Below are 27,113 nucleotides of genomic sequence, written 5' to 3' on the forward strand. Positions count from 1 at the left end.
AAGTAGGACAGACAAAAATCTGCCCCCAACCTTGCACACCCCCAGGGCCTGGGTTTACCTACCTCTCCAGGAGGCCACCTCTGACTACATACTCTAGCCCAGCTGATCACATCCCTCAGGCCAGCTGAAGTCCTATCATAGCACTTATGTTCAAGTCCAAGTTCAGATAGTTCAGTTCAGTTCAGTCGCTCAGTCGTGACTCTCTGCAACCCCATGAATCGCAGCACGCCAGGCCTCCCTGTCCATCACCAACTCCCGGAATTCACTCAGACTCGCGTCCATCAAATCAGTGATGCCATCTAGCCATCTCATCCTCAAGCCGTGGGCAAATAACTGGACCTCTCTGAGCCTCAGTGTCCCTACCTGTGAAATGGGTTAAGGATGATACCTACTCTATTCCTGCTAAGTTGCTTTAGTTGTGTCTGACTCTTTGTGACTCCATGGACTATAGCCTGCTAGGCTCGTCAGTCCATGGGATTCTCCAGGCAAGAATATCGGAGTGAGTTGCCATACCCTCCTCCAGGGTATCTTCCCAACCCAGGGATCAGACCCCCATCTATTACGTCTCCTGCATTGGCAAATGGGTTCTTTACCACTAACGCCACCTGGGAAACCCTGCTTATAGGGTCATGGGAAAGATTAAATGAGATAAGCTATCGTCAGTAAAATGGTAAATACTAAGCAACTAAGCACAGTAGTTGCCAGCTTTATTATCACTATTCCCTAGGCTGGCTCCGATACAATCGTCAGTTTTTGCCCTGAGAAGGTACGGGACCACCCCAGGCGGGAGTCCGTCTAGGCTCTCTGAGGAGCTTAAAAGCAATGTGACAGCAAGGACGGGGCTGGTGTCATGCCCAGTGAATGAATGAACGTGCTTGCAGAATTATCCTGCAGACACAGAATATGGCTCAGTTTGGTAGTTTTGAACTCTTTTAAACACGCGCTTTCTTCTAAAGCAACCTCACAGAGACTCTGAAGGTTCAAAGTGCCCGGCCGGGCGGGGCTGCTCCAGTGGAGGCCTCAGCTTTCATTCACTGGCCCAGGGTCTGATGTCTAAAGCTCAGTGAGGTGCCTGCCCAGTCCGCGGGGCCCAAGCCTGCTCCCTCCCCAGATGGGGTGCTCTGCCTGTGCTAACACAGCCCTGTTCCCGTGCGCTTAGGTCAGCCGTGGCCCCAGGGGCTTTAGCGCGAGCTGCTCCCTGGTGTCACTACCCCCCACCCTTTGGTGACTGGGTGTGGACAGCCCTCAAAGCCTCTGCCCATCTCTGTGACAACTCACTGCCTATGTGGACGTCTACCCTCCCACCGATCCATGTCAATGTTCCAAGCCCCTTGGGCTTCCATCCACGTCAATGACCAAAGGGCAAGAATTTAGTCTGGAGTGGAGGACAGACAGGCCCATGGGGTCTCTGGCTGGCAGGACCCGAGTTCTCAGCTGCTCTCCCATCTCTATTCCTGACACTACAGTTCTCTGTCCCCCACTTCTCCAGGAAGTTCCGGGAGACCTTCTCCAAGGTCTTTCAGAATTCCAGACACGGGATTTCTTTGTTCACCATGTCAATCAATTCCGTGTGATGATGATGATGATAAGCTACCAGTTATGGAGCTCCTACTCTGCCAAAGTCGCTCTGCCCGGGGCACTCACACAACCTGTCTGGATCCCATCCTAGGAGGGCCAGATGCCTCTGATGGGGAATCTTCATGAGGACATGTGCTTCAGAATTCAGGAAGTTTGGGGTTTTCAAGTAGGGAAGCAGAGGCTCAGAGAATTTAAGCTGCTTGCAGAGAGTGGCAGAGCTGTTAGGTGGGCGAGCTGGGACTGTAATTAGGAAAGATCTAGTCTCTAGGAGTGCAGGGCAGGGATCCCCTTACACATACATGCATGCCACATACACATACACAGTCAAGTGTCAAAGGCCAGAGCAGAAGTTGACTGCTCAGCCCCTCCTCCCTACACCCAAGGCACTATGCTGGGCCTGGGAAAGGGAGGAAAGAAGGGAAGGTGGGCTTCTCCCTGAGTGCAGGACTGTCACCTGCGGCTCACAGGTGAGGATCTGGAGGTTCAGAGAGGGGAGCCTCGCCTACTCCCATACTCATGGGTGCATCCGTCCCCACCCAGGAGGCAGCATCTGGCAGGGCGAGGGTGGGGGGGTGTTATGGGTTTGCATTCCAGCAACAGCACTTGGGCACCTGGGAATCGTGGGTCACCACTGGACTCTCAGCCCACTTCTCACCCGAATGTAAAGCACTCAGCACCACGCATGGCACATAGTAGGTGCTCGGGCAGCCCCCGACTCCATCGTCTGTTTGGTCCTGCATCCTGAAGGTAAGTTTTCATCACCTTCTTCCCTTTAACAAACCAACTCCAAGTCACTGCCAGTGGGTGGGTGGGCCTGACCTTGCGACAATGCTCAGGATGGAGGCAGAAGCCCATGGTGTCCCCTTAGCCCAGGCCCAGCTTCTCATTCGTGGCCATATCTAAGGGCTGCACCCAAACAGAGATGCTTCAAAGGAGGAGGCCATCTGAACAGGCATGTCTCTCCATTTCTTTCTGAGGCTCTGTGCAAATGCCAAAAACTCACCTAAACAGGAAAGGGAGGGGACAATTCCACCTAGATATTGCCATCTCTCTGAGCCCCAGGTGAGGAGATATGCTCCCGGAGGCTGGCAGGCAGACCTGATGCTCTGGCAGGCTGAAAGGAGCACCTCACTCTCTCCACCCTAGTACAGGCTCCAGGGAGGGGCAGGGGTGGTTAAGAAGCCCTGCTTCCAAGATAACAGGGTGAGAGCCAGGAGGGCCCACAGCTGGCAGCCAGGCCAACGCCCACATGACACTGCTCTCTGGGTCTTGGGTGACTTTCCCAGAGTCACTGAGCAGGGCAGGGGCAAACCATGGTCCAACGAGGTTCCCGTTTCTCCTTGCCCAGTGCTCTTGCAACATCAGCATGCTTCAGAACCGCCCAGCTCCCTGGGTTTCCTCTTTCCAGGCCTCAGTCTTCCCATCTGTACTACGAGGGCCTGGGTAGGGTGATCACCATGCTCCTTTCTAGAGCTGACATTTGATGATTCTCTAAAGCTAGAGCAGCTGCCTTCCACAGCCGGGCTCTCCCATGCTTGGCACTAGCAGCACCAGCAAATTCTGTGGCTTTGCCCCAATCCTTCAGATGCTCAATTCCTCCTGCCCTCTTTCCTGGCTATGGGGGATCTGCCCTCAGCAAGCTGCCAGGCCTCCCTGGCCACCTCCCCTGGGAACTATGCACCATCAAAGAGGGTCCCAGCTAGGGAATGACTCAGTAATGGGGGAATGTCAAACACTGTGACAGGTGAAAGCAGAGAGGAATTTAAAGGCAGGATCAAGTTAGTGCCTTCCCGGTGGCCACCCACTCACAGGCCACCCTGTGCCCATAGAAGCCTCCCTAAGCCCGTGCCAGTGCTCCTTTCAACATGAGTCCTCCACATTCCACCCTACCCAGAGAAAGCAGTCTACTCAGTCACCCAAAGAGAACCAATTCACGGGCCATGAGAACCAGGAAGGGACTGGAGCCTGACACTCAAGGATCACTCTTGCATTACAATATTGCCCCGAGGGACTTTCCTGGTGGTCCGGTGGTTGAGAATCCACCTTGCAATACAGGGGACACAGGTTCAGTCCCTGGTTGAGGAACTAAGATCCCATATGCTGGGGGGCAACAAAGACCCGACACAGTCAAATAAATAAATAAATAATTTTAAAAAACAGTGTCTGGATAACTACACTCAAACATGTTCTCGTGGAGAAATGCGCTGTGCTCAGTTGCCCAGTCGTGTCCAACTCTTTGCGACCCCATGGAGATTGTAGCCCGCCAGGCTCCCCTGTTCATGGAATTCTCCAGGCAAGAATACTGGAGTGGGTAGTTGTTCCCTTCTCCAGGGGATCTTCCCAACCCAGGTCTCCCACATGGCAGGTGGATTCTTTACCGTCTGAGCTACCAGGGAAGCCCAGGAGAAATACCCAGGGCCAGAAACACACCCAAGTTCAAGGTCATGCACAGAGCACATGGTTGGGGGGGGGGGACATGGTCACAGAGAAATGCATATATGAACAGAACAGGTCTCCCTGGCACCACCAGATATACACACAAATGCATGTGCACGCCAACCAACACACACATAAATACACACTACCATGAAACACACAAGTAAACATACAAATATACTGGGACAGGCTCACACATTGACACACATACTCAGCTGTCATCAGGCACTCACAGAGTTACACTGACGGCCAGGCCAAACCCACCAGCCCACATGCGCTCACGAGAGTGGCCAGGTAAGCACAAAGAGCCAGGAGCCCAGACCTTGGGCCAGAGGGGAGAAACTGGCTCCCTGTAGCGGTCTCCACAATCAGGCGGGTCTCATCTTGTGCCAGTCTCCGAGGACGACCTACTTGCTTCTCTTGCACCCTGGTAACTGTCTTCACAGTTCCCTGAACGTGTGGTTTCTGGGCGCCTTGAGGCCTGGCAGGTTGTTCAACAGGATCACACCCCTACCCAGAGCTGGAGACCCCTGCCCCAAACATCTCTCCCTCTGTCCATCACCACTCCTGAAACACCACCACGTGATGCAGCTGATTAGGTCTAAGGAATCTCTGGGTGAAACACAGTACTTTCCCTCCCCCTCCCCCAAGAGGCATGGTAGCAGAGTGTTCCCCCAGTTAACGTCGTGGGCCCTAGGCCAGTGACCTAACTGCCCTAGCCTATTTCCTCTTCTGTAGAACGGAAAAGATAGTAGCCATCCCACAGGTTGTTGGAATGAGTCAATGGGATCATGCATGGAAAGAACTCAGCCCATTTCCCGGCACATGGCAGAAATACTAGCTCCTGTCATCAGCACTGTCACTGTCGTTGTTTTTATTGCTCAGACTTTGCTCGGCTCCCAGGGGCCAGCCCAGCGATTAGCCAGAAGGAAAGAGAAAGCAGCAGCTCACAGAGCAATCTCTAGGACCCAGAGCTCCTGTGATGGAGAAGGGGGCTGGTCCACTTTCCTGTACCCCAAAAAAGGCTGGCTCTCGGCCCTCAAAGGCCCCTCCGTCCAGCTGGAGAGGTAGCCCAGGCCATTCCTAGGCACCCGAAGGAGCCTCCTGGCTGCTTTGGCCGCCTCCAACCCTGCCACCCTCCCCCTGTTCATTCTCCAAGAGCATCCAGAGGGACCCTTTGAAAAACAGATGAGATCCTGCCGCAGACCAGCTGCACTCCCTTCCACAGTTCCCCAGGGCTCCTGGGGTGAAGGCCTACCTGCCTGGTGAGGCCCGAGGCCCCTCAGGATCTCCCCCTGCTCAGATCCCAGGGGCTTCAGTGGTGCTCCTGCCACAGGGCCTTGGCACAGGCTGTTGCTACTGCCTAGAACAGAGGCCCCTTCTGCCCAGTGGGCCCTGCACATCCTTCAGTCTCTCCTCAACCCTCTCAGGGGCCTCCCCGATGCCCTCACATTGAACGAGATATCCCTGCAGACCTATCATAGTTGTAGTTAAACGTCTGTTTCAGACGTCCCTCCCCTACGGAATTATGGGGGCCATCGTGGCCTGGGTCCCCAGTGTTGGACACCTCGCAGGTATTCCATATATACTTCCTGAATGAATGAACAAGTATTTATGATATAAAAGGAAAAAGAGGAAGGCAGACAGAGAATATGCTCTGAGAGGCTTTTTAGGGGGGTCCACTTGGGGTCAATATGAGTGGACTTGCTGGAGGAGGCAGCTTTTGAGGGCATAATAGAAACACTGAAGCTGAGGCAGCGGTTGGGCTTGCTGAGATCATCTGGGGCAGGGCAGCCATATAAGGGGTATTCCAGGCAGAATCCCAGTTCAGGCAATAGAGCTGAGGTAGGACAGCAGCAGGTCTGACTGGCTTCGAAGGCCCTGGCGTGATCACAGGTCTTCTGACCTCCAAGTTACACACCCTCTCGCCAATGCAGAGGATGCCCAGGTCGAGGGGGGCTCTTAGAAACCCTGAGAGTGTAGCGGAGGGGGTATGCAGTTGGGAAGGTGGGAGGGGGAAATGAGGACATCAGAGAGGCCGTCCCAGTGCCTGCCAGTGCCCAGGACTGAGCGACATCAGCGACCAGAGGCCAGACACTCATTCCTACTGTCTCAAGCAAGAATGTGATAGCCCAGAGCAGCCAGGAGTGACTCACTGCCCCATGAGCCCACCCCAGAGGTCTGGACGGCCACATGCACTTCATCAGCTCTTTAAGCCCTCGGCCAGCCCTGACCTCTGGGCGAGTCCAGCTCGAGGCCACATGGCTTCGGGAAAACCAGCTCCCTCCGGGAGCCACACCCCTGCAGCAGGCTCTCTACTCTCTCCCTCTGCCTCCCTACCAGCCCCGTCACTGAGGCCCTGGCACCAGGCCAGTCTTCCTGGGGTGACTCACTGCTTCTCCCTATCAGCACGTCTCTGTCCTGTGCTCTGTGCGCTCTGTGTGAGAGAATGCTCTCAACAGAGGCTTCCTGGCAGAAGCAGCAAGAAAACCATCCGCAGAGACAAGAAATCTGTATTCAAAACCCCGCTCTGTAAGTAACAGTAACAAGAACTATTCCAACGCATTAATAAGAGTAAGCCAGATGTATTTATTAAGCTCTGTCTCAGCTTCAGGCACTATATCAAAGCTTTACATGACTTACTCTAATTCTCATAGCCCAGTGTGCAGATAAGAAAATGGAGGCTCAGAGATGTTAAGCTACTTGCACAAGATTGCATAGCCAGGAAGTGGCAGAGCTGGGTTCCACCCAGGTAGTCTGCCCCAGAGCTCAAGTCCTTCCATCATTCCACTACTGCAGTATGAGGCTCTGAGCAAGCAACTTAGCCTCTCTGTGACTCAGTTTCCCTATCTGTAAAATGAGGAGATGGCCTAGCTGATCTCTAAACCCCTTTCCAGCTTAGGCATGCCATCTTTTCCCTCCCTGGTGACCCATTTGCAGGTGACAACAAGGGGGCCTTCTGGAGACAACAGCTTGCCAGAAGGAAGGATGCTCATGGTGGAACTTCAGGTCCTACTGGGATGGGGAGCTTCTGTTGGTAAGATGGCCTCACCCTGCCCCCCTCCCAGGTACCTTGCTGGCCAGGGCTAGCCCTGGAGCATCAAGGCAGGGGAGAGGAGCTATCCTACTTCTCCCTGGACCACAAGCCACCAGGGAGCACCAGGACCCCAGGGTGCTCCCAAAGGCCAGAGCAGGAGGGAGCGGCAAGAAGCAGGGGGCAGCCCCATAAATCCACCTGAGTGAGCAGTGCGTTTAAAAGCCCTTTTCACTACAGGATACAAAATGCACCGTTTGGGGAGAGGATTTTATAGGCTATTTCTCCTTCTGGGTTGATTTACCATCTACAGGCCAGGCTCACCTGGGCGCCTGCCCCTGAGGGATCATGGGAACCCATGCGGCGGAGGCAAGGTCAATTTCAAAGCAAGACTGTGGTGGTCCGGGTGGCCTGTCCTGACCTCCTCCCAAGTGGTTGGCCACTGGGCTTCGGAGATGTAGTGGGCTGTCCGGAGCTGGGGGTGTTAGCTCACCCACTCCCCTCACCCCACACTCACTCACCGGATGCATTCACGCCTCTCATCGCTCACACATCTTCATCCCACCAGCCCCTCCGGTGCCCGCCACAGGTGAGGCCCTGCCCCTGTGCCTGGGGCTCAGAGAAATCAGAAATAGCCACCACCCTTAAGAAAGTCACCACTCTCTCTGGTGGATGGTTAAGCCACAGCATCTGTGTTCTAGAGCCTGGGGTGAGGATGCCTGCAGGAACCACTGTGGGGGTGGGTATGGGGGAGGGAAGGAGCTTTCAAGGAAGGGAAATGGGGAGGAACCATGGGCAGAAGGGCCAGCCTGCACAGAGGCATGGACCCCGGGATAGGCCTGGGGGTCTCAATGCTGGCGGGGGAGCCAGATCACCCCTCCTGGCAGCCATTGATGGCGCTGGAGGGGGACAGGAACAATCATGGCTCGTTTTAGATGTTCCCTAAGCAATTCCATGAGAAAAGTTACTCATCCCCCGGCGGGGCCTTGTGTTGGAAACAGATGCCATTGCCGCCACTTCCAAAGAGGGCCTCCTGGCTTGGGAACAATTCCCACCCGAAGACTCAGATATAATTATGTCTGCAATCCAACCCAAATGCCACTTGGTGTGACAGAGGCAATCACTTCATTTCTATATGGGGTTGGGAGGAGGCATCTGAGCTCTGGCTCCCCACTCCCAGGTTCCTGGGTTCCCTAAGAGAGGGGAAGGCCTTCAGGGGCCATATGTCGGGGTGGGAAGAGGGGAGCCAGGGTATCTGCCCTGCTCATGCCCCTTCTGACATGGAGGGCTGGAAGGGGTGGCCAGAGCAGCTGCAGACAGGGGCAGAACATGATGAGATCAAATGCCAGCTCCGTCCCTGATCTGCTGTGTGACCTGGGTCAGCGCACCTCCCCTCTCTGGGCCTCAGTGTTCTCATCTATTAGATGGAGAGACTAGCAACACTGGCCAGCAGAGACTGGGTTGTGCGTTGTGGGCCAGGCTCTGCAAGACCTCTGTTGTCCAGGCTCACGAGCTGAGCAAGCTTCAGCAAGTCCTTCACTCTCCGTCTGGCTTGGTTTTGTCACTTTTAAAAAAAAAAGGGATTTGTGTTATGTGCCTCATGGTATCATCAGATGATACCCAGTGAGGGCTCAGCAGAAGGCCTGACCCAGAGGACTGCGTAAAACAGCCTTTACGACCATGCCCCACTCCTTATGCAGACAGTAAGGAGCTGGGACTCGCACCCAGGTGGACTGGACTTTGTCAGAGGACACCCAAGATGGAGTGTCTACTAGTCCAGCCCGGTGACCACAGCGCAGACACACTGCCCACCCACCTGCACATGGGCCCCTGCTCTTGCTGGGAGGCTGCCTGGGCCCCAGATCTTGCCCCTCTCCATGTCCCTGATGAGGGTCCCCTTTCACAGATCCTAAAGCTCCCTGGACAACATAGTCCGGTCAGCTCAGCCAGTGGTGCCAGACCCAGCTGCCCACGGGCACTCCTGTTTGGAGCTGTTCCATCCAACCGGCAGTAGGCTCTGCAGTCTGCGTCGCCGGACCCCATGGCCCCAGGGTGGGGGCCACACAAAACGCCCCCGGATTTCCACTCTCCTTTGGGAGTTTCCACCCAGGCAGCCACTCGCTGCCCTCTGCTGCCCCCAACTGGGCAGAAGCCACCCTGCGTGGACACGTCCGGCTCCTTCCATCTGTACTCACCACCTATGAATTTGGTCTCTGGTCTCTTGGGGACCCCTGCATCCCGCCCCCTCTCAACCTCCTGGTCTCAGAGCGGAGGCCTGGGCGCTCTGTGTGAGCAATGTCGTTTTGGACCCTCAGGAGAAGGCATGGGGCAGGGAGGACCAGAGGCTCTGGGAAAGGGGTGGGGGTGGTGAGCCCCGCCTGCCAGCAAATCGGGGCTTTCTGCAATTCGGTGTGAGATTATTGGCTGAACAGCCCTGAGGGCCAGGGGTTCCTGTGCCAGTTTACAGACGGAAAAAGAGAGGCTCAGAGCTGGAGACCTGGCCTGAGCGATCCCACAGAGGGAAGCCGTGGAGCTAAGATTCAAATCCTACCCCTCCCAAGTAGACCTAGGGGAAGAGTCAGTACTATGTCCCTGGGACGGAGGACCCCAGGAGGTAGGGGGGCAGAGGGGCTCCTAGTGAAGAGAGGGAGAAAGACGCCCCCCAATAGCGTCTCACCTGCCAATCACAGAGAGCCTGACACTCCGCTGCGAGTGACTCAAACACCCAACTGATAAGGCTCCTTTTGTGCAAGGAACCTTTGACACAGCGACCGAGGGAGTCAGCCACTGACACCTTAGTGGCGACCAGTTTATCCAGCTCCATGTTGCCCAACAGGCTTAAGTGCAGGACCTTATAGGGACATGGTAGAAGTACTTCTGGAGGACCCCCAGGCAGAAAGGGGTGGGGGGTGGGCAGAGGTTGTCCTTATTCCCCTCTCCATCACCCCACCCAAGCCAACACCTCTTGCAATGAGGCAACAGATTCCAGGGCTCCTTGAAGTGAGTTCTTCCTTCAGGGACCCCTGCCAGGACATTCTAAGTTCAGATGCTGAGGGCAAGGATGAGAAAAGCAGCTTGCTCGCTCCCCGTCCTCTATCCCCCACTCCAGTCCTGGTCTCTGATGCTATTGGGGGCATCTTTCTCCCTCTGTTCACCAGGAACCCCCCCTCCCCCGACCTCCATCCTGGGGACATAGTACTGACTCTTCCCATAGGTCTACTTGGGAGGGGTAGGATTTGAGTCTTAGCCCCACGGCTTCCCTCTGTGCGATCGCTCAGGCCAGGTCTCCAACTCTGAGCCTCTCTTTTTTCGTCTGTAAACTGGCACAGGAACCCCTGGCCCTCAGAAGTGCTGTTCTGCCGGGACTCCAGACTCTCTGGAAGGGGAGAGTGGGCAGAGACCAGGGGCTCCAGACTCTCTCCGCTGAGTCAGGTATGCTGCTCTGAAGGACACAATGCATTCCATCCAGATCTCCTCTGGCCAGTTCTGGCTGACCCTCACCTCCCTCTCTGGGGACTCCATGCTGCTGCTGCTGCTGCTAAGTCGCTTCAGTCGTGTCTGACTCTGTGTGACCCCATAGACGGCAGCCCACCAGGCTCCCCCGTCCCTGGGATTCTCAAGACAAGAACACTGGAGTGGGTTGCCATTTCCTTCTCCAGTGCATAAAAGTGAAAAGTGAAAGTGAAGTCGCTCAGGCGTGTCCGACTCCTAGCGACCCCATGGACTGCAGCCTACCAGGCTCCTCCGTTCATGGGATTTGCCAGGCAAGAGTACTGGAGTGGGGTGCCATTGCCTTCTCCGGGGGACTCCATACTCCTATTAATATGGCCTCCCATCCTGTTCGCTCTGTGAGCTGCAATACATCTGCTGACCCTTGTTTTCCAGCCACGCCCTCACACTTGAGCCCCTCGCATTGCTCCCTGTTCTCACTACCACTTGCTCAAGCTATTAATATTTCCCATCTCTCAGCCTTCAGAGGGGCCGTCCTGGCTGCCAGTCCTTTCTCCTCACCTGCCCAGAAATGACTTCACGAAGCCCCAGCTAACCCTGACTGTTAGGCAAACAAACCCTGTATGTTTGCAGGTAGAAACTATCTTTTACTCCTGTGTGTGTCAATACCCTACACAGGCCCTGAAGCATAGTTGAAAGTGTTAGTTGCTCAGTTGCGTCCGACTCTTTGCGACCCCGTGAACTATAGCCCACCAGGCTCCTCTGTCCATGGAGTTCTCCATGGAGTAGGGAGCCCTTCCCTTCTCCAGGGGATCTTCCCAACCCAGGGATCAAACCCGGTCTCCTGCGTTGCAGGCAGATTCTACCATCTGAGCCACCAGGGAAGTCCTGAAACACAGTTGGTGCTGGTTAAAAATTTATTAAAAGAAAGAAAAAAGGAAGGCAGTGAAGGAAGGGAGGAAAGTAAGTTAGTACATACCCACAACAGGACTCGCAGACCAGAGCTTGACTCCCACCTCTACCACTCATGGGCTAGCAGACCCTGGGCCCTGAGACTTACTTTCCAAATCTGTAAAATGGATCTGATGAAACCACCTTCTTGTTTTTAATGGGGCAGGCAGCCTCCCAACCCTACCAAATACCACAGCCTGCCCATAGTCCCAGGCCTCAGATGCTGGCCTGGCCTTGATTCAGAAAGCTTGAAACAGCCCCTGACCCCATACTCCCACCCTGCAGACTGTCCTGGGCAGCCCTGGCCACCCTGGGCTGTCTGTGACGATGTTCCCATCTCCTGCATTCCTCCTGGAGGAAGGCAGATTCGGACCAAATGGACACAGACCAAAATGATAGTAATTTGCCTTTGGGGTTTAAACAGTTTAATAACAATTAGGCTCCATGAAAGACATGGGAGGAGGAGGGTTGAGGATATGGGGCCTGCTTTCTCCACCAACCCTCTCATCTGCAGCACAATGGCCAGACACTGGGTTGGGAGACTCCAGCTCACCAGCTCACGTGGCTCAAGAGAGCAAGGGACACCAGCCTCACAGGCAAATTTCGGGTACCACGAGGTGCTGGGGCACCCAATCCGGGGTCCAGCACTCCTATCTGCCAGCCATGCTTTGTAGCTGACATCCCTCCACCAACCAGTCTGTGGGCCACAGACACAGACATGTCCCATGTAAATATGCTTCAGCCTAGAGTGATGGAGGGAGGCCCAGCAGGTATTCCAGGCAAACCTACTTTCTCTGGGTCTCAGTTGCCCCATCTGTGCAGGGACAGAGCTGGCCTCTGTGATCTGGGGGTTTGACCAGCTTTCCTGTCCATGGGAGTCGCCTTAGCCAACAAGAGGCACTAATGGGGCAGACGGGCAGACCAGGAGGAGGAGCTGTGCTGATGAGCCCTTGGGGGCCTTCAAGGGTGGTCAGAGGCACAAAGGTCATTCCCTTCAGCCCCCTCCTCCCAGAAAACATGACGGGGGCGGCAGGAAGGGCCTGGCGGCAGGAAAGAGAGGGCAGGAGGGAGCAAGGCAGGAGAAACACAGGACAGGGGAATAGAGACACCCGGGCTCCATTCCAGGCCTGGCTCCAGACATGCTGTTCGACTTCAGGAAAGGACCCTCCCCTCTCTGAGCCTCAGGCCCTGCTCTGTAGAAGGAAGGGTTGGATCAGATAATTTCCAACAGCCTTTCCACCATGGTGTTAAGGGGGGTCATGCACAGTCCTGAATGTTTGTGGTCCTGTACCTGTTTCTCTGTATATGAGAAAGAAAGACAGCTGAAATGTGGAGATGGTTTGGAGAAACCTTGGTAAGAGGGGTGAGCAGGTGAGGAAACCTCAGATCCATATCCCAGAGGTCTCCTGCCCTATCCACTCTCACTCATCATCCCCTCTGACTCTTGTGTCTTGTAGGGAGAAGTCCAAAGCCCTTACCCACTCACTTTTCTCTCCAGGCTCCTCTCCACCATATTTGCAACTCATTTAACATCATCTAGTCACACAGAGCCTTTGGCTTGTTCGTATTTAGTTAGATCCCACTCTAACTGGAATACTCTTCTCCTTTTGTTCCTGACAAACTCCTATAGATCCCTCAAAGCCCAGCCCCAAAGATCCCTCCTCGAGAAATTCTTCCCCACCCTCGCCAACAAGAGGTAACTGCCCCTGGTTCTGGGTTCTCACAGCATCCCAGGCACATGGGCATCATAGCTTCAGGACCACCTAGGGTACACACACTTGAGCATCCAGTAAAAGTGGGTGGTTGAAAGGAACCAAGACCCACATCTTGAAGCATCCGCAATAAACTGGTACTGAGTTTATCTGTAGCTTCCTCCAGCCCCCTGGGCCTTCCCCTCCCTGACACTTCTCCTCCAACTCGCAAAAAATAGCCCTGAGACCTAATTTCAGCTAAACCTTCAAACACGACTCTTCACTTTCAACTTCCCGAGGAGGAATCAATTGGCTGTCAAATTTCCCAGTGAATCTGCCACCTCCCACACCCAGGCCCTGCCAGCTTTCCTCAAGGTCGGTGGGAGGGATGGGGGCAGAGGACGGAGGGAGGAAGGACCCAGCCCACACCAGGGGGAGGTCAGGTCTGCCCAGGGTGGTGGGCTGAAGGGACACATGGGGAGACCGGTAGCAGTCACCATCTCCTTACCCTCTAATCACACCATCAATTCTTCACACATGGGGTGGCCAGTGAGAGGGGACAGCCTGCTGCTGTTGCTGAGTCCTTGGGCTTCGGGGTGGGGGATAGGTCCATACAGAGCCCCTGGACCCAACCCAACAGCTTGTGCAGATCCCAGCTTGCTGCCTGGCTGCTGTCCCTGCCTCTGGCCCTCTCTCGTTTCCAGGATTCGCTGCTGAGAAGACAGAGCGGCGCTTGAACTCAGCCTCACCATCTCTTTAGTGTTAGTCGCTCAGTCGTGGCCGACTCTTTGTGACCCCATGGACTATAGCCCCCCAGGCTCCACTGTCCATGAGATTTTCCAGACAAGGATACTGGAGTGCGTTGCCATTTCTTTCTCCATCTCTTTGGAGCCCAAGAACTGGAGGCCAGCAACGGGCAGGAGGTCCGTTTGGTCCTCTGTTCCCAGCTCCTTCCCCATCCTGCCCTCATCCAGGGCCCCACAGAGCTCCCAGGGTCCTGATTGGATGGCCTGCTGGCACTGAGTGACCCTGAGAGACGACACCCCCACCCCCAGCTCCCCTTGTAGGGAGAAGGAAGTTGTACCAGGCAGGCAAAAGCTCCATATCTTGCCTAGGTCACAATGCTGCCATGAGAGTCAGTCCCAGGTCTGCTGACTTTACGGCTCATCCCCTTAGTGCATCAAAACATTTAAGCACCTTTTGTATGCCCAGACTACAAAATCCACTCCCCCTATTTTACAGAAGGGTAAACTGAGGCTCTCCCAGGGTCACATGATCTGTCACAAGAGACAGACATGGGAGCAACACTGGGTCCCTGATCCCCTGTGGGGTGATTTTGGTCCTAGGCTGACTCACAAAAGGGGTGAGGGCCAGCATGTAGGGTGCAAACAGCCCAGACTCAGGAGCGCTCCCAGCTGAGTGGTGCCCAGGTGAAGTCCAGCCCCTCCCCGGCCTCAGTTTGCACAGAGGAGGCAGACAGAATGAGGCCTATAGATCCGGACATGGTTCACCATTAAACTGCATCACTGCCAAAGGGCTCTGCTGTGAGAGGTGGTGACATCTCATCACCTGGGTTTGAAATGGCAGCGAAGACGACAGTTATTCAAGTACATCCTGTGGCATCTCGCCTGCCTCCTCCAGGCAAAACCATGTTCCCCAGGTTCCCTTGGGGGCTACACAGAGCAGCAGTCAGCGAGCACGAGGATGTGGCTGTGGGAGCAGGCGAAGTGAGTTCAGGTTGCAGGGGAGAGGGTGTGCTTCTGGTCCTGCACAGGGTCGTGTCAAGTCCGTCTCTAAGGCCCAGGCCAGGTGCACCTCTGACCTTCCCCAAGGCATCCTGTCCTCTGCCCCAACCCTGCGCAGATCTTCACTGTTCTGGAGCCAAAAGAGGAAACACAATTCAGCTTGTAGGTGGCTCCATCAGTAAAGAATCCACCTGCAATGCAGGAGACCCAGGTCTGATCGCTGGGTCAAGAAGATCCCTTGGAGAAGGAAACGGCAACCCACTTCAGTATACCTGTCTGGGAAATCCCATGGACAGAGACTGATGGGCTATAGTCCATGGCGTCGCAAAGAGTTGGGCACAACTTAGCAACTAAACCACCACCACCATCATTTCTATGGACTTCCCAGTTGGCACTAGTGGTAAAGAACCCACCTGCCAATTCAGGAGATGCAAGAGACATGGGTTCTATCCCTGGGTCAGGAAGATCCCCTGGAGGAGGGCACGGCAAATCAATCCAGTACTCTTGCCTGTAGAATCCCACAGACAGAGGAGCCTGGTGGTCCGTGGGGTTGCAAAGAGTCAGCCTGGTGGTCCATGGGGTTGCAAAGTGACACACACACACATGCACGCACGCACGCACAGGGGTTAAGCACCTACCATGGGTCGGACCTGGGCTGGCGTGCACACGTGAAGGTCCAGCAAGTCCTTCAAGAAAGAGCAGCCATTCCACACTTTACTGACGAGGACACGTGGCTCAGAAAGGACGAGGGACTAACGAGGTCACATGGGTCACACAAGAGCTGGAATTTGAACTCCGATCCCCACCTCCAAGCTTCCTAGTCAAACCCTCTCAGCTCCAAGCACCAGCCCAGGATAGAAATTCGACTCACGCCCCTTTCCTTAACAGCTGCACACAGCAAAGGGCCAAGGCACCGAGGGAAAGGACACAAACAGTATATGCCCGGCAGTCCTGGTATCCATGCCTGGCTCTGTCACACAGCAGCTGTGACGCCCGGCAAATGACTTCACCTCTCTGAGCCTCAGTCCCCTCATCCATGACATGCAGACATTAATGGTCCTTCCCTTCAGGGTTGCTGTGAGAAGTGGCTAAAGTGACGGCAGAACACACTTTCCATCCTGCAGACCCTAATCTCACGGGATGAAGAGTTTGGGGGCCCAGTGGCTCAGAAGGTTGGCGCTGGCTCTGGCTCTGAGCCACAGCAGTTTTCCACACCAGGAAACACAGTGAAGATGCCACGACAGGAAAGAAGCCAAGCCTAGCTGGCAATTAAAGAGCTGCAAATTACAGCAATGTCGAGGTGTGATGATACACCTATTAGAACAGCAAAAGAAAGGGAAGCGGGTAAGAAGTGATGCTGAGGGGGTTCTGGAAGGGTGTGGAGGAAGGGTACTCCTGCTCTGGTTCCAGTCCAGCCAGAGGAGTACATGCATGTGCACTGGGGTCAGGGAGACCCGGGTCCAAATCTTGGCTCCAACATTATGAGCACTTGAGGTTTGGGTGAGGGACTTCACTTCTCTGAGCCTCAGTTTTCTCATCTGTAAAATGGGGTGATCGAAGTATCAGCTTCAGGGTTGTCTTACAGATTAAAAGAGATGAACATAGCACAGGGGAGCCATGATGATTAGTCATCATCCCCTAAGGCGTCCCCAAGGCTCAGCCCTGGTGGCCGCAGCCCGGGGGTCTGGGGAAAGCAGGTCGCAGCCTGTTCCAGCTGATTCGATCAGGGTCTCCCAGGTGCCAGCCTCCTGTCCTCCCCACAGCTGGACACTATCTCCCAAGGGCCATGCTCTCCCAGGGAGGTAACCTGAAATCCTTTCTCAGAGGCTGATCTGACCCAGAGCCTGGGGCTCAGAACTGCCTTTTATATGAGCCTATTAAAAATGCAGATATCCAGGCCCCACCCCTGGCCCACTGCACTGAAATCTTGAAGGGGTCCAAGAATATTTTGAGAGCATTTTTATGACACACAGACAGGCGGAAGAATCGGTGGCTCTGAGGAAAGTCCTAACCCTTTAGCTGGGGACTTGAGGCTCCACTCGACCCAGACCCAGTCCAGCTTCCCAGCTTCACCTCCTACCCTGACCTCTGGACCCCTCAACTCCAGTCCCAACAAGCATTTCACCATTGCATAAACATGTCAATTTCTAGCATGCCTCCACGCCTTGGCAACTGCTGTCCTCCCTACCTGGAACTCCTTCTCTCACTGTCCCTGCCTGCTCAATTGCCAAGGACCCTTCAAGAGTCAGTTCAAAAATCAGTTCCCAGGGGATATCCACTCCCACCTCACCTGAAACCACATATCACACGATACAGCGACAGCCAGGCCTGTGACCTCTCTGTTTCCTCCCTCAAAACCTCCTTCCCCCTGATCCCCAGAGGACTGGCTCCTCATTCCCTGGACTTCAGCTCAACTATAACTTGCCAACCACACCACCTCAAGAAAGCCCTCCTAGTTTTCCCTCTCACAACAGTCTACTTTTCTCTTTCACAGCACATAGCTCCAACACAAGAATGTCAGCTCTTAAGGTCAAGGGCTTTATCCACCTGGTGCCGTCTTGGCCAGCTCCTCCCACTTTGCCCCAGTGCCAAGAATGGTACCTGGCACACAGCAAGCATGCCGTCGGGATGGCTGAATGAATGAATGGATGGATGAACAACTGAATCAAACATCCATCTCCCCTATAGCCTGAGCTCCCTGGGGAAGAGAACTTGTCTACTTCCCCAGCAGCTGGCACATGGGCAGAGGGGCACAAGGTAACGTGCTGAAACAGGGCAGCAAAAGGACATAAAACTGCAGGTGTGTGGAAGGATGGCTGGGACACAGGGGACATGGATGCTCAGAAGTTACAGGTCACTGGGTTCTGTTTCCATAAAGTCCTTCAGGTCTGAAAGAAAAGAGTGGACTGATAGGACTACTATAATCAATAGCTAAGCTGTATGTATACTATTCTTTGCTGATTCTGAGACATCATCGATTGAAAGGTACAGCATTGTTTCATGCACCAGCAAGAAAGAGAAAAAATAGCAATTAAATTATGAGACACCACAGGCTGTTATATGAGAGATATTAAAATATGAAAACAAAAAGGATACATCCTAAGGAAGCGTGGTGTGTGCACGCATGCTTGAGGGTGCACTTATCCGACCTAACGTTAGCCTTTCTCATCCCACACCAGCTCGGCTCTGGGTCCAGCAGCCTGCAGGGCTTTCAGTCCTCCGCCTGCCCCCTCCCTAGAGGACAGGCCCCCCATGTGGCCTCCTGGGGGCGGGGTTGAGCCACAGAGAGGGGAGCAGCTGAGTGAACGGATACCTAGAGCAAGGGAGGCTGGATGCTCTCCCAGGTCCGTGAGGTTCCAGGAAGGGGGGCCGCGGGGTCGCAGAGCAGCCCCCGGGCCAGGTGGCGATGGTGACGCAGGGATAGTTACCGTGACCCGGAACGGCGTAGCGGCCGAGGGTTCCATGCTGGGGCTCTTCTCTGAGAGGCTGCCGGGCAGGCTGCGCCGGGAGCCCGGCCTTTCTTGGGGCGACTCTGCCAACAGAGAGGGAGAGAGAGGGGTGGTTAAGCACGGACAACAGAGGCCACCCAGTTGGTCGCATCAACCACTCAATGGACATGAATTTGAGCAAACTGTGGGAGACGGTGGAGGACGGAGGAGCGCGGCGGTCTACAGTCCATGGGGTTGCCAAGTGTCGGACAGGACTTAGCAACTGAACAAGTCAAGCCCTCCTGTCATTCCCGCCCAGGCTAGGACAACACATAGCTGGTCCTCATAAAATGGTCCAGCCATTGTGGAAAACAGTTCAGCGGTTCCCCAACACGTTAAAGACAGAATGACTACATGATCCAGCAATTCCACTCCTAGGTATATACCCCAAAGAACAGAAAACAGGGACATAGACAAACACTTGTATGCAAATGTCCACGGCAGCATTATTCACAATAGCCAAAAAGGTAGAAACCCAAGGGGCCCTCAACAGATGGAAGGAGAAACACAGTGTGGTCGCTCCATACGATGGAAGGTAATTCCACTATTAAAAGCACGAAACTTCTGATCCACGTTGCAACCTAGACGAACCTTGAAAACAAGCTGACTGACACAAACCAGACACAAAGGGAAAAATACTGTGAAATTCCACTTGTATAAAATACCCCAAATAGGCAAATTCTTAGAGAAGGAAAGCAGATTAGAGGTTACCAGGGGCTGGGGGTAAGGGGGCACGGGGATTTGTTGCTTAATGGTACAGTTTCTCTTTGGAGTAATGGGAAACATTTAGAAATGGACTATGGTGATGGTGGCATAATGTTGTAAACATACTTAATACCACTGAGCTATACACTTAAAAATGACTAAAATGGCAAATTTCATGTATATCTTTCCTATATATGTACTATGATTAAAAAAAAAAGATCCCCTAAAACTCCCACTTCAAGACACACATCTAGTGATATGTGATAATGAGCTCCCTGTTGCTGGAGGTATACAAGTAATTCCTTCAAACATGAGACTCTGATCTCTGGCTTCCAATAGGTACCTTCTCTTCTTGAGGCTTTAAATTTGAGAGGAGTGCAAGGGCCAGGCAGGCAGCAAGGTCAAGGGTAGCGGCCAGCTGCTCAGCTCCAGCTGGCGATTTTGACATAGCAATGGGGGGGCTCAGTGCAGCCAAAGCTTCCCAAGATTCAAGAGGACGTGGAAATCTGGTTTTTTACTTTAATATAAAATATTCTGATTTTTAAATGGTGACAGCTCATTCAATACTTGGAGCCTCAGCCTCAGCATGCCTGTTTCAACAACCAGGTCAGTCCACCTGGCCACTTTACCCACCCCAGTTCCCCCAACCAGGCTTGGCACTGGCCATCTCTTTTCCACTGCTCCAGCTATGGCCCCCACAGAAGCCCCTTTCCTCTTCCTCCCAGCCCGTCCTGTTCAGTATGCCCTGGAGGAAACCTGGTAACCTCCTCCGCCCCTAGCTCTTACAGGAGCCCTTTTGGCTTCTATAGCAACAGCCAGGCTGGGGCAGCCTATCAGTGCTGTCACTTTGTATGCAGCATGTGTGTGTGTGTGTGTGTGTGTGTGTGTGTGTGTGTGTGTATCCTTTGTTTGCTGGTGAAACTCGTGTGTGTGTGTGTGTGTGTGTCTCCTCTGCTTGCTAGTGGAACTCCTGTGTGTGTGTGTGTGTGTGTGTGTGTGTGTGTGTGTGTCTCCTTTGCTTGCTAGTGGAACTCCTGTGTGTGTGTGTTTCCTCTGCTTGCTGGTGAAACTCCTGTGTGTGTGTGTGTGTGTGTGTGTGTGTGTCTCCTCTGCTTGCTAGTGGAACTCGTGTGTGTGTGTGTGTGTGTGTGTGTGTCTCCTCTGCTTGCTGGTGGAACTCCTGAGTGTGTGTGTGTGTGTCCTCTGCTTGCTGGTGGAACTCCTGTGTGTGTGTGTGTCCTCTGCTTGCTGGTAGAACTCCTGTGTGTGTGTGTGTGTGTCTCCTCTGCTTGCTGGTGGAACTCCTGAGTGTGTGTGTGTGTGTCCTCTGCTTGCTGGTGGAACTCCTGTGTGTGTGTGTGTCCTCTGCTTGCTGGTAGAACTCCTGTGTGTGTGTGTGTGTGTCTCCTCTGCTTGCTGGTGAAACTCCTGTGTGTGTGTGTGTGTGTGTGTGTGTCCTCTGCTTGCTGGTGGAACTCCTGAGTGTGTGTGTGTGTGTCCTCTGCTTGCTGGTAGAACTCCTGTGTGTGTGTGTGTGTGTCTCCTCTGCTTGCTGGTGAAACTCCTGTGTGTGTGTGTGTGTGTGTCCTCTGCTTGCTGGTAGAACTCCTGTGTGTGTGTGTGTGTGTGTGTGTTCTCTGCTTGCTGGTGGAACTCCTGTGTGTGTGTGTGTGTGTTCTCTGCTTGCTGGTGGAACTCCTGTGTGTGTGTGTTTCCTCTGCTTGCTGGTGGAACTCCTGTGTGTGTGTGTGTGTGTCTCCTCTGCTTGCTGGTGAAACTCCTGTGTGTGTGTGTGTGTGTTTCCTTTGCTTGCTGGTAGAACTCCTGTGTGTGTGTGTGTGTGTGTGTGTGTTCTCTGCTTGCTGGTGGAACTCCTGTGTGTGTGTGTGTGTGTGTGTGTCTCCTCTGCTTGCTGGTGAAACTCCTGTGTGTGTGTGTGTCCTCTGCTTGCTGGTGAAACTCCTGTGTGTGTGTCCTCTGCTTGCTGGTAGAACTCCTGTGTGTGTGTGTGTGTGTGCGTGTGTGTGCGTGTGTGTGTGTGTGTCCTCTGCTTGGTGGTGGAACTCCTGAGTGTGTGTGTGAGTGTGCGTGTGTCTTCTGCTTGCTGGTGGAACTCCTGATGCCCACGCCTAAGCTGGCTGCATCTCTACACCCCCAGCACCCTTCCTGGAGTCTGGTGCGTGGGGAGTGCCTGGGAAAGACCTGTTGACTCAGAAGAAAAAGGACAGGGCGGAGATTTCCCCAGTCCCTGGGAACACACCGGGTGCAGAGTCAGAGGCGCACACCCAGTAAACACACACACACACACATTCGCATCCACGTAGACACTCAAGCGCGTACTCGCTCAGGCCCAGCCCCAGTACACGTGCTCATGTGGACGTGCATACACACAGGACAGATTAGGGGCAGGCTTTTCCACAAGGCAGATCGGGCTATCAGGGGCTGTGCTACACCTTCCAGTCCAGTCTCTCCGTGCAGCTGGCTTGGACAGGGGCCCTCAGAAGTGTGGAAAGACAGAGCTGAGCCTGCACTCCACTAGGGCGGGCCAGTGCTGAGCTCTGGCTGGTGGGCAAGCCTGGCAAACCATTTTGGAACTGGAGGAAGCGGGCCACCCATGGGGACGGGTTCAGGCCCCACTGCCCAACAGGCAGGCCTGGGCTCCCTCTGCTAGAGAGGCTTCCACTCCGGCCCATTGGCTGCCATGATTTAGGGCCTTTCTGCTTCCCTCATGGTGCGTCCTACTCAGAACCTCCCTTCCTCACTCACCTCCGCTTCCCCGCCCATGTCTGCTAGTCACACTCTAGGAAAGACCCCTTCTCTCTGTAGATTTCCCCAGGAAATCTCTTGCTGTGCCCCCGCACCGTCTGCCTTCATCTCTCCCCTCATCCCTAGTGCCTCTCATCACCTCCGCCCGGGGGTCCTCCCAGACTAACCACAGTGTCCAACCCACATGTGAGGCACTGCCTTCGGCCTTCAGAAGCCTTTGAGGATGTGCCCTCTCTCCCTGACACACACACACATACGCTTGACCACAACTTCACTGCTCCTTCCCAGGTAGGTGAGCCCTCAGAAGGCACTGGTGGGGACTCAAAGAGCCTGGCGAGGCTGCCTCTCCTCCAAGATCAAGACTGATATCCCCACAACCTCTGCAGAACACCACCCTTGCCTGCTGGGTCTGAGCTAGGAGGTGCCCAGAGGTTGCTTGGTCCAACCACCCGTTTTACAGATGAGGAAGCTGAAACCAGAGGAAGGGAACTTACCCACTAGCTCCTAACACAGTAAACAGACAGCGAAGACCCTTATGGGTGCTCCCAAAGTAGCCGTAAACTCAATTCAGATGCCTTGGGAGCATTTCTAACCACTTCCAGTTTGGCACTGCACAATTCAAATTGATTTTTGCTCCAATAAACCCAAACCTAAGCAAACAAAGCCCAGGCTGTACCCTATCTGCATCAGAAGGTAGGAACCCAGCGCGGAGAGAGGGCTGCAGGACACGACAGGGCAGCAGTCCATGCCCTCTCCTGCACTCCAAAGGACAAGGAGTATGGGTACCTTTCTGGGCAGCTTCCGCTTGTCCCCAGTTCCATTCTGCATCTTTCACCCCACCTCTGCTCCAGGGGGCTGACCCATGCAGACCACACCAGCCCAGGTCTGGGCCCTCTGGCTTCCATGCACGTGTGCATGCTCGGTCACTTCAGTCGTGTCTGACTCTTTGCAGCCTCATGGATTATAGCCCTCCAGGCTCCTCTGTCCATGGAATTCTCCAGGCAAGAATACTGGAGTGGGTTGCCATGCCCTCCTCCAGGGGATCTTTCCGACCCAGGGATTGAACCCAAGTCTCCTTCATTTCCTGCATTGCAGGCAGATTATTTGCCTGCTGAACCAGCAGGGAAGCCCCTGGCTACCATGGGGATTGGCCAGTGGGGAGCCCTGGTGGAAGATCAGGGGAGGGAGGGGGGTCACCTGGGCTTGCCACCTCCCACCACTGAAGGTCCAGACTACCATCAGGATGACCCAGTCTCCTGAGTTCTCACCTCTCAGTAACCATGCTCTCCACCCCTCCTTCCAGCCCCAGCTGCTACTAGCTCTGGGGTCCTGCACTCCTCTCCATGGTTCCCCGCACCTGCCCACACCTCAAATCATCCTACTGTAAGCACCATCTGCTTCCTGCTGGACACCCATGGACCCACCAGGCGGATCTCAGCTGCCTGAGAAGCAGGCCCCACCCATGGACCTGGTGGGACGCCTTTACACACAGATGGGAAACCGTGATGTGCCCAGGGATCACATTGAACCATAGGGGGAGAGTCTCGGCTAGGCCACGCTCTCTCCTGACCTGACACTCCAAACAGCACCCCACTCTGAGCCAGCAGCCAACACAAGCTCCAAAGACAAAGTTAGTAATAATAACCACATGGATTGTAGGGGTACAGACCAGTGTTTCTTTACCTTTTATTCACTAAGACTCCCTCTAAGGAGTCTTTTTAACTTCCGAGTTTCTCCCTCAACAAAATTCTAATACCATAGATATACAGTAAAAGTATCTTTTTGTCCTACATGTAATGTTGTTCAGTCTCTCAGTCATGTCTGACTCTTTGTGACCCCATGGACTGCAGCATGCCAGGTATCTCTGTTTTTCACCATCTCCCAAAGCTTGTTCAAACTCATGTCCACTGAGAGGGTGATGCCATCCAACCATCTCATCCTCTGTCATCCCATTCTCCTCCTGCCTTCAATCTTTCCCAGCATCAGGGCCTTTTCCAATGAGTCAGTTCTTCGCATCAGGTGGCCAAAGGACTGGGGCTTCAGCTTCAGCATAAGACCTTCCGATGAATATTCAGGACTGATTTCCTTCAGGATTGACTTGTTGGATCTCCTTGCAGTCCAAGGAACTCTCAGGAGTTTTTCCCAACACCACAGTTGAAAAGCTTCAATTCTTCAGTACTCAGCCTTCTTTATGGTCCAATTCTCATATCCATACATGACTACTGGAAAAACTATAGCTTTGACTAGATGGACCTTTGTTGACAAAGAAATGTCTCTGCTTTTTAATACGCTATCTAGGTTTGTCATAGCTTTTCTTCCAAGGATTAAGTGTCTTTTAATTTCATGGCTGCAGTCACCATCTGCAGTGATTTTGGAGCCCAGGAAAATAGAGTCTGTCACTGTTTCCATTGTCTCCCCATCTATTTGCCATGAAGTGATGGGATCAAATGCCATGATCTTAGTTTTTGAACAATGAGTTTTAAGCCAACTTTTTCCCTCTCTTCTTTCACTTTCATCAAGAGGCTCTTTAGTTATTTGCTTTCAGCCATAAGGGTGGTGTCATCTCCATATCTGAGGTTATTGGTATTTTCTCCCGGCTATCTTGATGCCAGCTTGTGCTTCATCCAGCCCGGCATTTCACATGATGTACTCTGCATAGCCTGTTGTTCCACGTCCGGTTCTAACTGTTGCTTCAGGACTTGCAAACAGGTTTCTCAGGAAGCAGGTCAGGTGGTCTGGTATTCCCATCTCTTTAAGAATTTTCCACAGTTTGTTGTGATGCACAGTCAAATGATTTAGCTCAGTCTATGAGGCAGATGCTTTTCTGGAATTCTCTTGCTTCTTTTTTATATACATATAATGCCTACATGTATATTAGGCTTTATATAGAAAAAGAGTGAGATTTTTTTCACATCCCCTTCCAAGAATCCATTTTTTTGTTCACTTATGGGCAATACTGCCCCCACTGAGACCCCTTCAAATGTAATCCCCACGTAACAACTTAGCTTTGGGAAGCTTCATTCTCCAGATGAATAAACTGAGGCTCTGAGAGGCAAAAATGACTTCTTCTAAAGTTTCTCCAGGTAAGAAGCAAGAGTATATGCTGAAACTGTCCCTACCAAACCTACACTTAGGGGCTCAGAAAAGGCTGAGGATGCCTGAAACATGGGGCCAGGACTAGGAGACTGGATTTAACCTTGACTCTGCTGTGTGACTCTAGGCTAGCCCCTTTTTCCATCCCTGAATTCATGGCTTATCATCAAACCAGTGGGTCAGGGAGTAAGAGCAGTGAGTCCCTCTATTCCCTACCACCACCACCCAAAAAAACAGAAAGAAAGAAAGAAAAAGGAAAAAACCTGCTCTTTATTTTACACCGACAAAGAAGGCAGAAAGCAGACCTCTGAGTTCTAACTCTGCCTCTAAAATCACAGCTGACTTCGGCCTTTGACTGAGTACCAAGTCCTGTCTAATTTAAGGAAGCAGACACTAGGAGGCTTGGGCCCATGCCTCCCACCTCTAAGTAACATAGCTGGTACAAGCAGGATGTTGGAGACGTTGAGTGAGTTTGCTAACATCTTGCAGAATAAAGGTGGCATCCTCAGGGACAGACCCCAGGAAGGGAGAACTGGTCTATCACCTAGTTCCACACTGCCTGCCTCCAAACCTCAGAGAACTGATTCAGGCTTTTCGCCTTGGCTCAGACTCACTGTATGACCTCCACATGACCTCTTGGACTCTCGGTCTACAAAATTAGGTCACAAGACCAGCTGATCCTGCATCTCCTTTCCACTAGGAGGGCAAAAGAGTCTATTTCACCAGGCAGACCAGGCTGCCTCCCTACTCTTGGAAGCCACAGTTGGAGAAACACATTTTAACCTTCATGTGTTTGCTAAATAAATAAATAAAATTGGTTTCATTCAAATGCTGCTGGCCTGGTTGCCATGGATACCTCCTAATCATGAAGGATGACTGTTACTTGTTCCCATGGAAACACGGAGGCCTGAGGAACATCCTGTAATTTCAGACAAGACACCAAATTTCAGTTGTTGGGTTGCCCAGACCTTAATGTTTAAAAACAGGTCGAGGCAGCAACCTCTAACACCCACAGTGAGAGAAAAGAAGTCAGCATGTTAAAAAGAGGAGGTGTGAGGTGGGTGTGTGTGTGTGTGCTGGACCTCAACAGTGATCAGGAAAATGCAAATTAACACAAGCAGATGCCATTTCACAGCTTTCGGAGAGGCAAAAAATGAAAAAGAACGATGACTCCAAATGTTGACAGGGTTGTAAGGAACTCTTTCATCCCTGCTGGGAGAAGGAAAAGAATTTGAGAACAATTAGAAAAGCGCTGGTTGAAACTGACACATACATATACAGAAAAATGCTTCAGCCTCGCACAAGGAGACCTGCACAGAGATGTCTACTACAGCACTGTTGGTAGTAGCAGAATGTGGGAAGCAACCTAAGTGTCCACCAACAGGGGAATGGATGCCCCAGGGGATGACTGCAGTCATTCAGTGGAATAGGGCTAGGACTCCAAGGGACAACGTCCAAATGGAACACAAGGAACCCCTACAAAGGACCCAGTTCTATAAGATCAGCATGAATCATGCTCAGAAACATGCGGTTGAGTGGAAAGAGTAAATTGCAAGCAGCAAACAGAGTACAATCCACTCATGCTTTGTTTTTCTACAAGAATGTTCACAACAGCTTTATACGTAATAGCCTAAAACTGGAAATAAAACATGTTTCAACAGGTGAATGGTTAAACTGTGGTACACCCACAATGTGTGACGCAGAATAATGTTCCCCCCAAAGTCCAAGAATCTGTGAATATGTTACTTGATATGGCAAAAGGAACTCTGCATATGTGATTAAGGTTAAGGACTTGGAGATGGGCATGCATACTGGATTATCCACACAGGGATAATCTTAAATGTGGAAGAGGAAGGCAGAAGGATGGGTCTGAGGGATTCGATGATGAAAAAAGAGACCGGAATGATTTGAAACCTGAGAGGAATAATGGAAGAAGTGAGCCATGAGCCAAGAAACATGGGTAACCTCTGTTTGGAAACTGGGAACATCTCTCAGCTGACAGCTGGCAAGAAAATAGGAACCTCAGTCCTACAACCACAGGAAACTGACTTCTGCCAACAAGGAATGGGCAATGAGATGGAGTTTTCCCTAGAGCCTTCAGAAAGCAACACAGCCTGCTAATACCTGATTTTAGTCCTTCAAGGCTCATGCCGGACTTCTGACCTACAGAACTGTA

General features: G+C 53.0%; 1 protein-coding gene across 2 annotated transcripts in view; it reads right to left on the reverse strand.

Annotated features, from left to right (window-relative positions):
• The window catches only part of DAB2IP (DAB2 interacting protein), a 136,712-nt gene that overhangs the window by 91,257 nt on the left and 18,342 nt on the right, over positions 1 to 27,113 (reverse strand). For both annotated transcript variants that reach the window (XM_068982910.1, XM_068982920.1), the window contains exon 2: positions 18,314 to 18,417. In XM_068982910.1, coding sequence (XP_068839011.1) covers positions 18,314 to 18,417 — 104 coding nt within the window. The remainder of the gene's footprint in view (positions 1 to 18,313; positions 18,418 to 27,113) is intronic.

Source organism: Capricornis sumatraensis, chromosome 1 (genome assembly GCF_032405125.1).
Source record: "Capricornis sumatraensis isolate serow.1 chromosome 1, serow.2, whole genome shotgun sequence".
Lineage (NCBI taxonomy): Eukaryota > Metazoa > Chordata > Mammalia > Artiodactyla > Bovidae > Capricornis > Capricornis sumatraensis.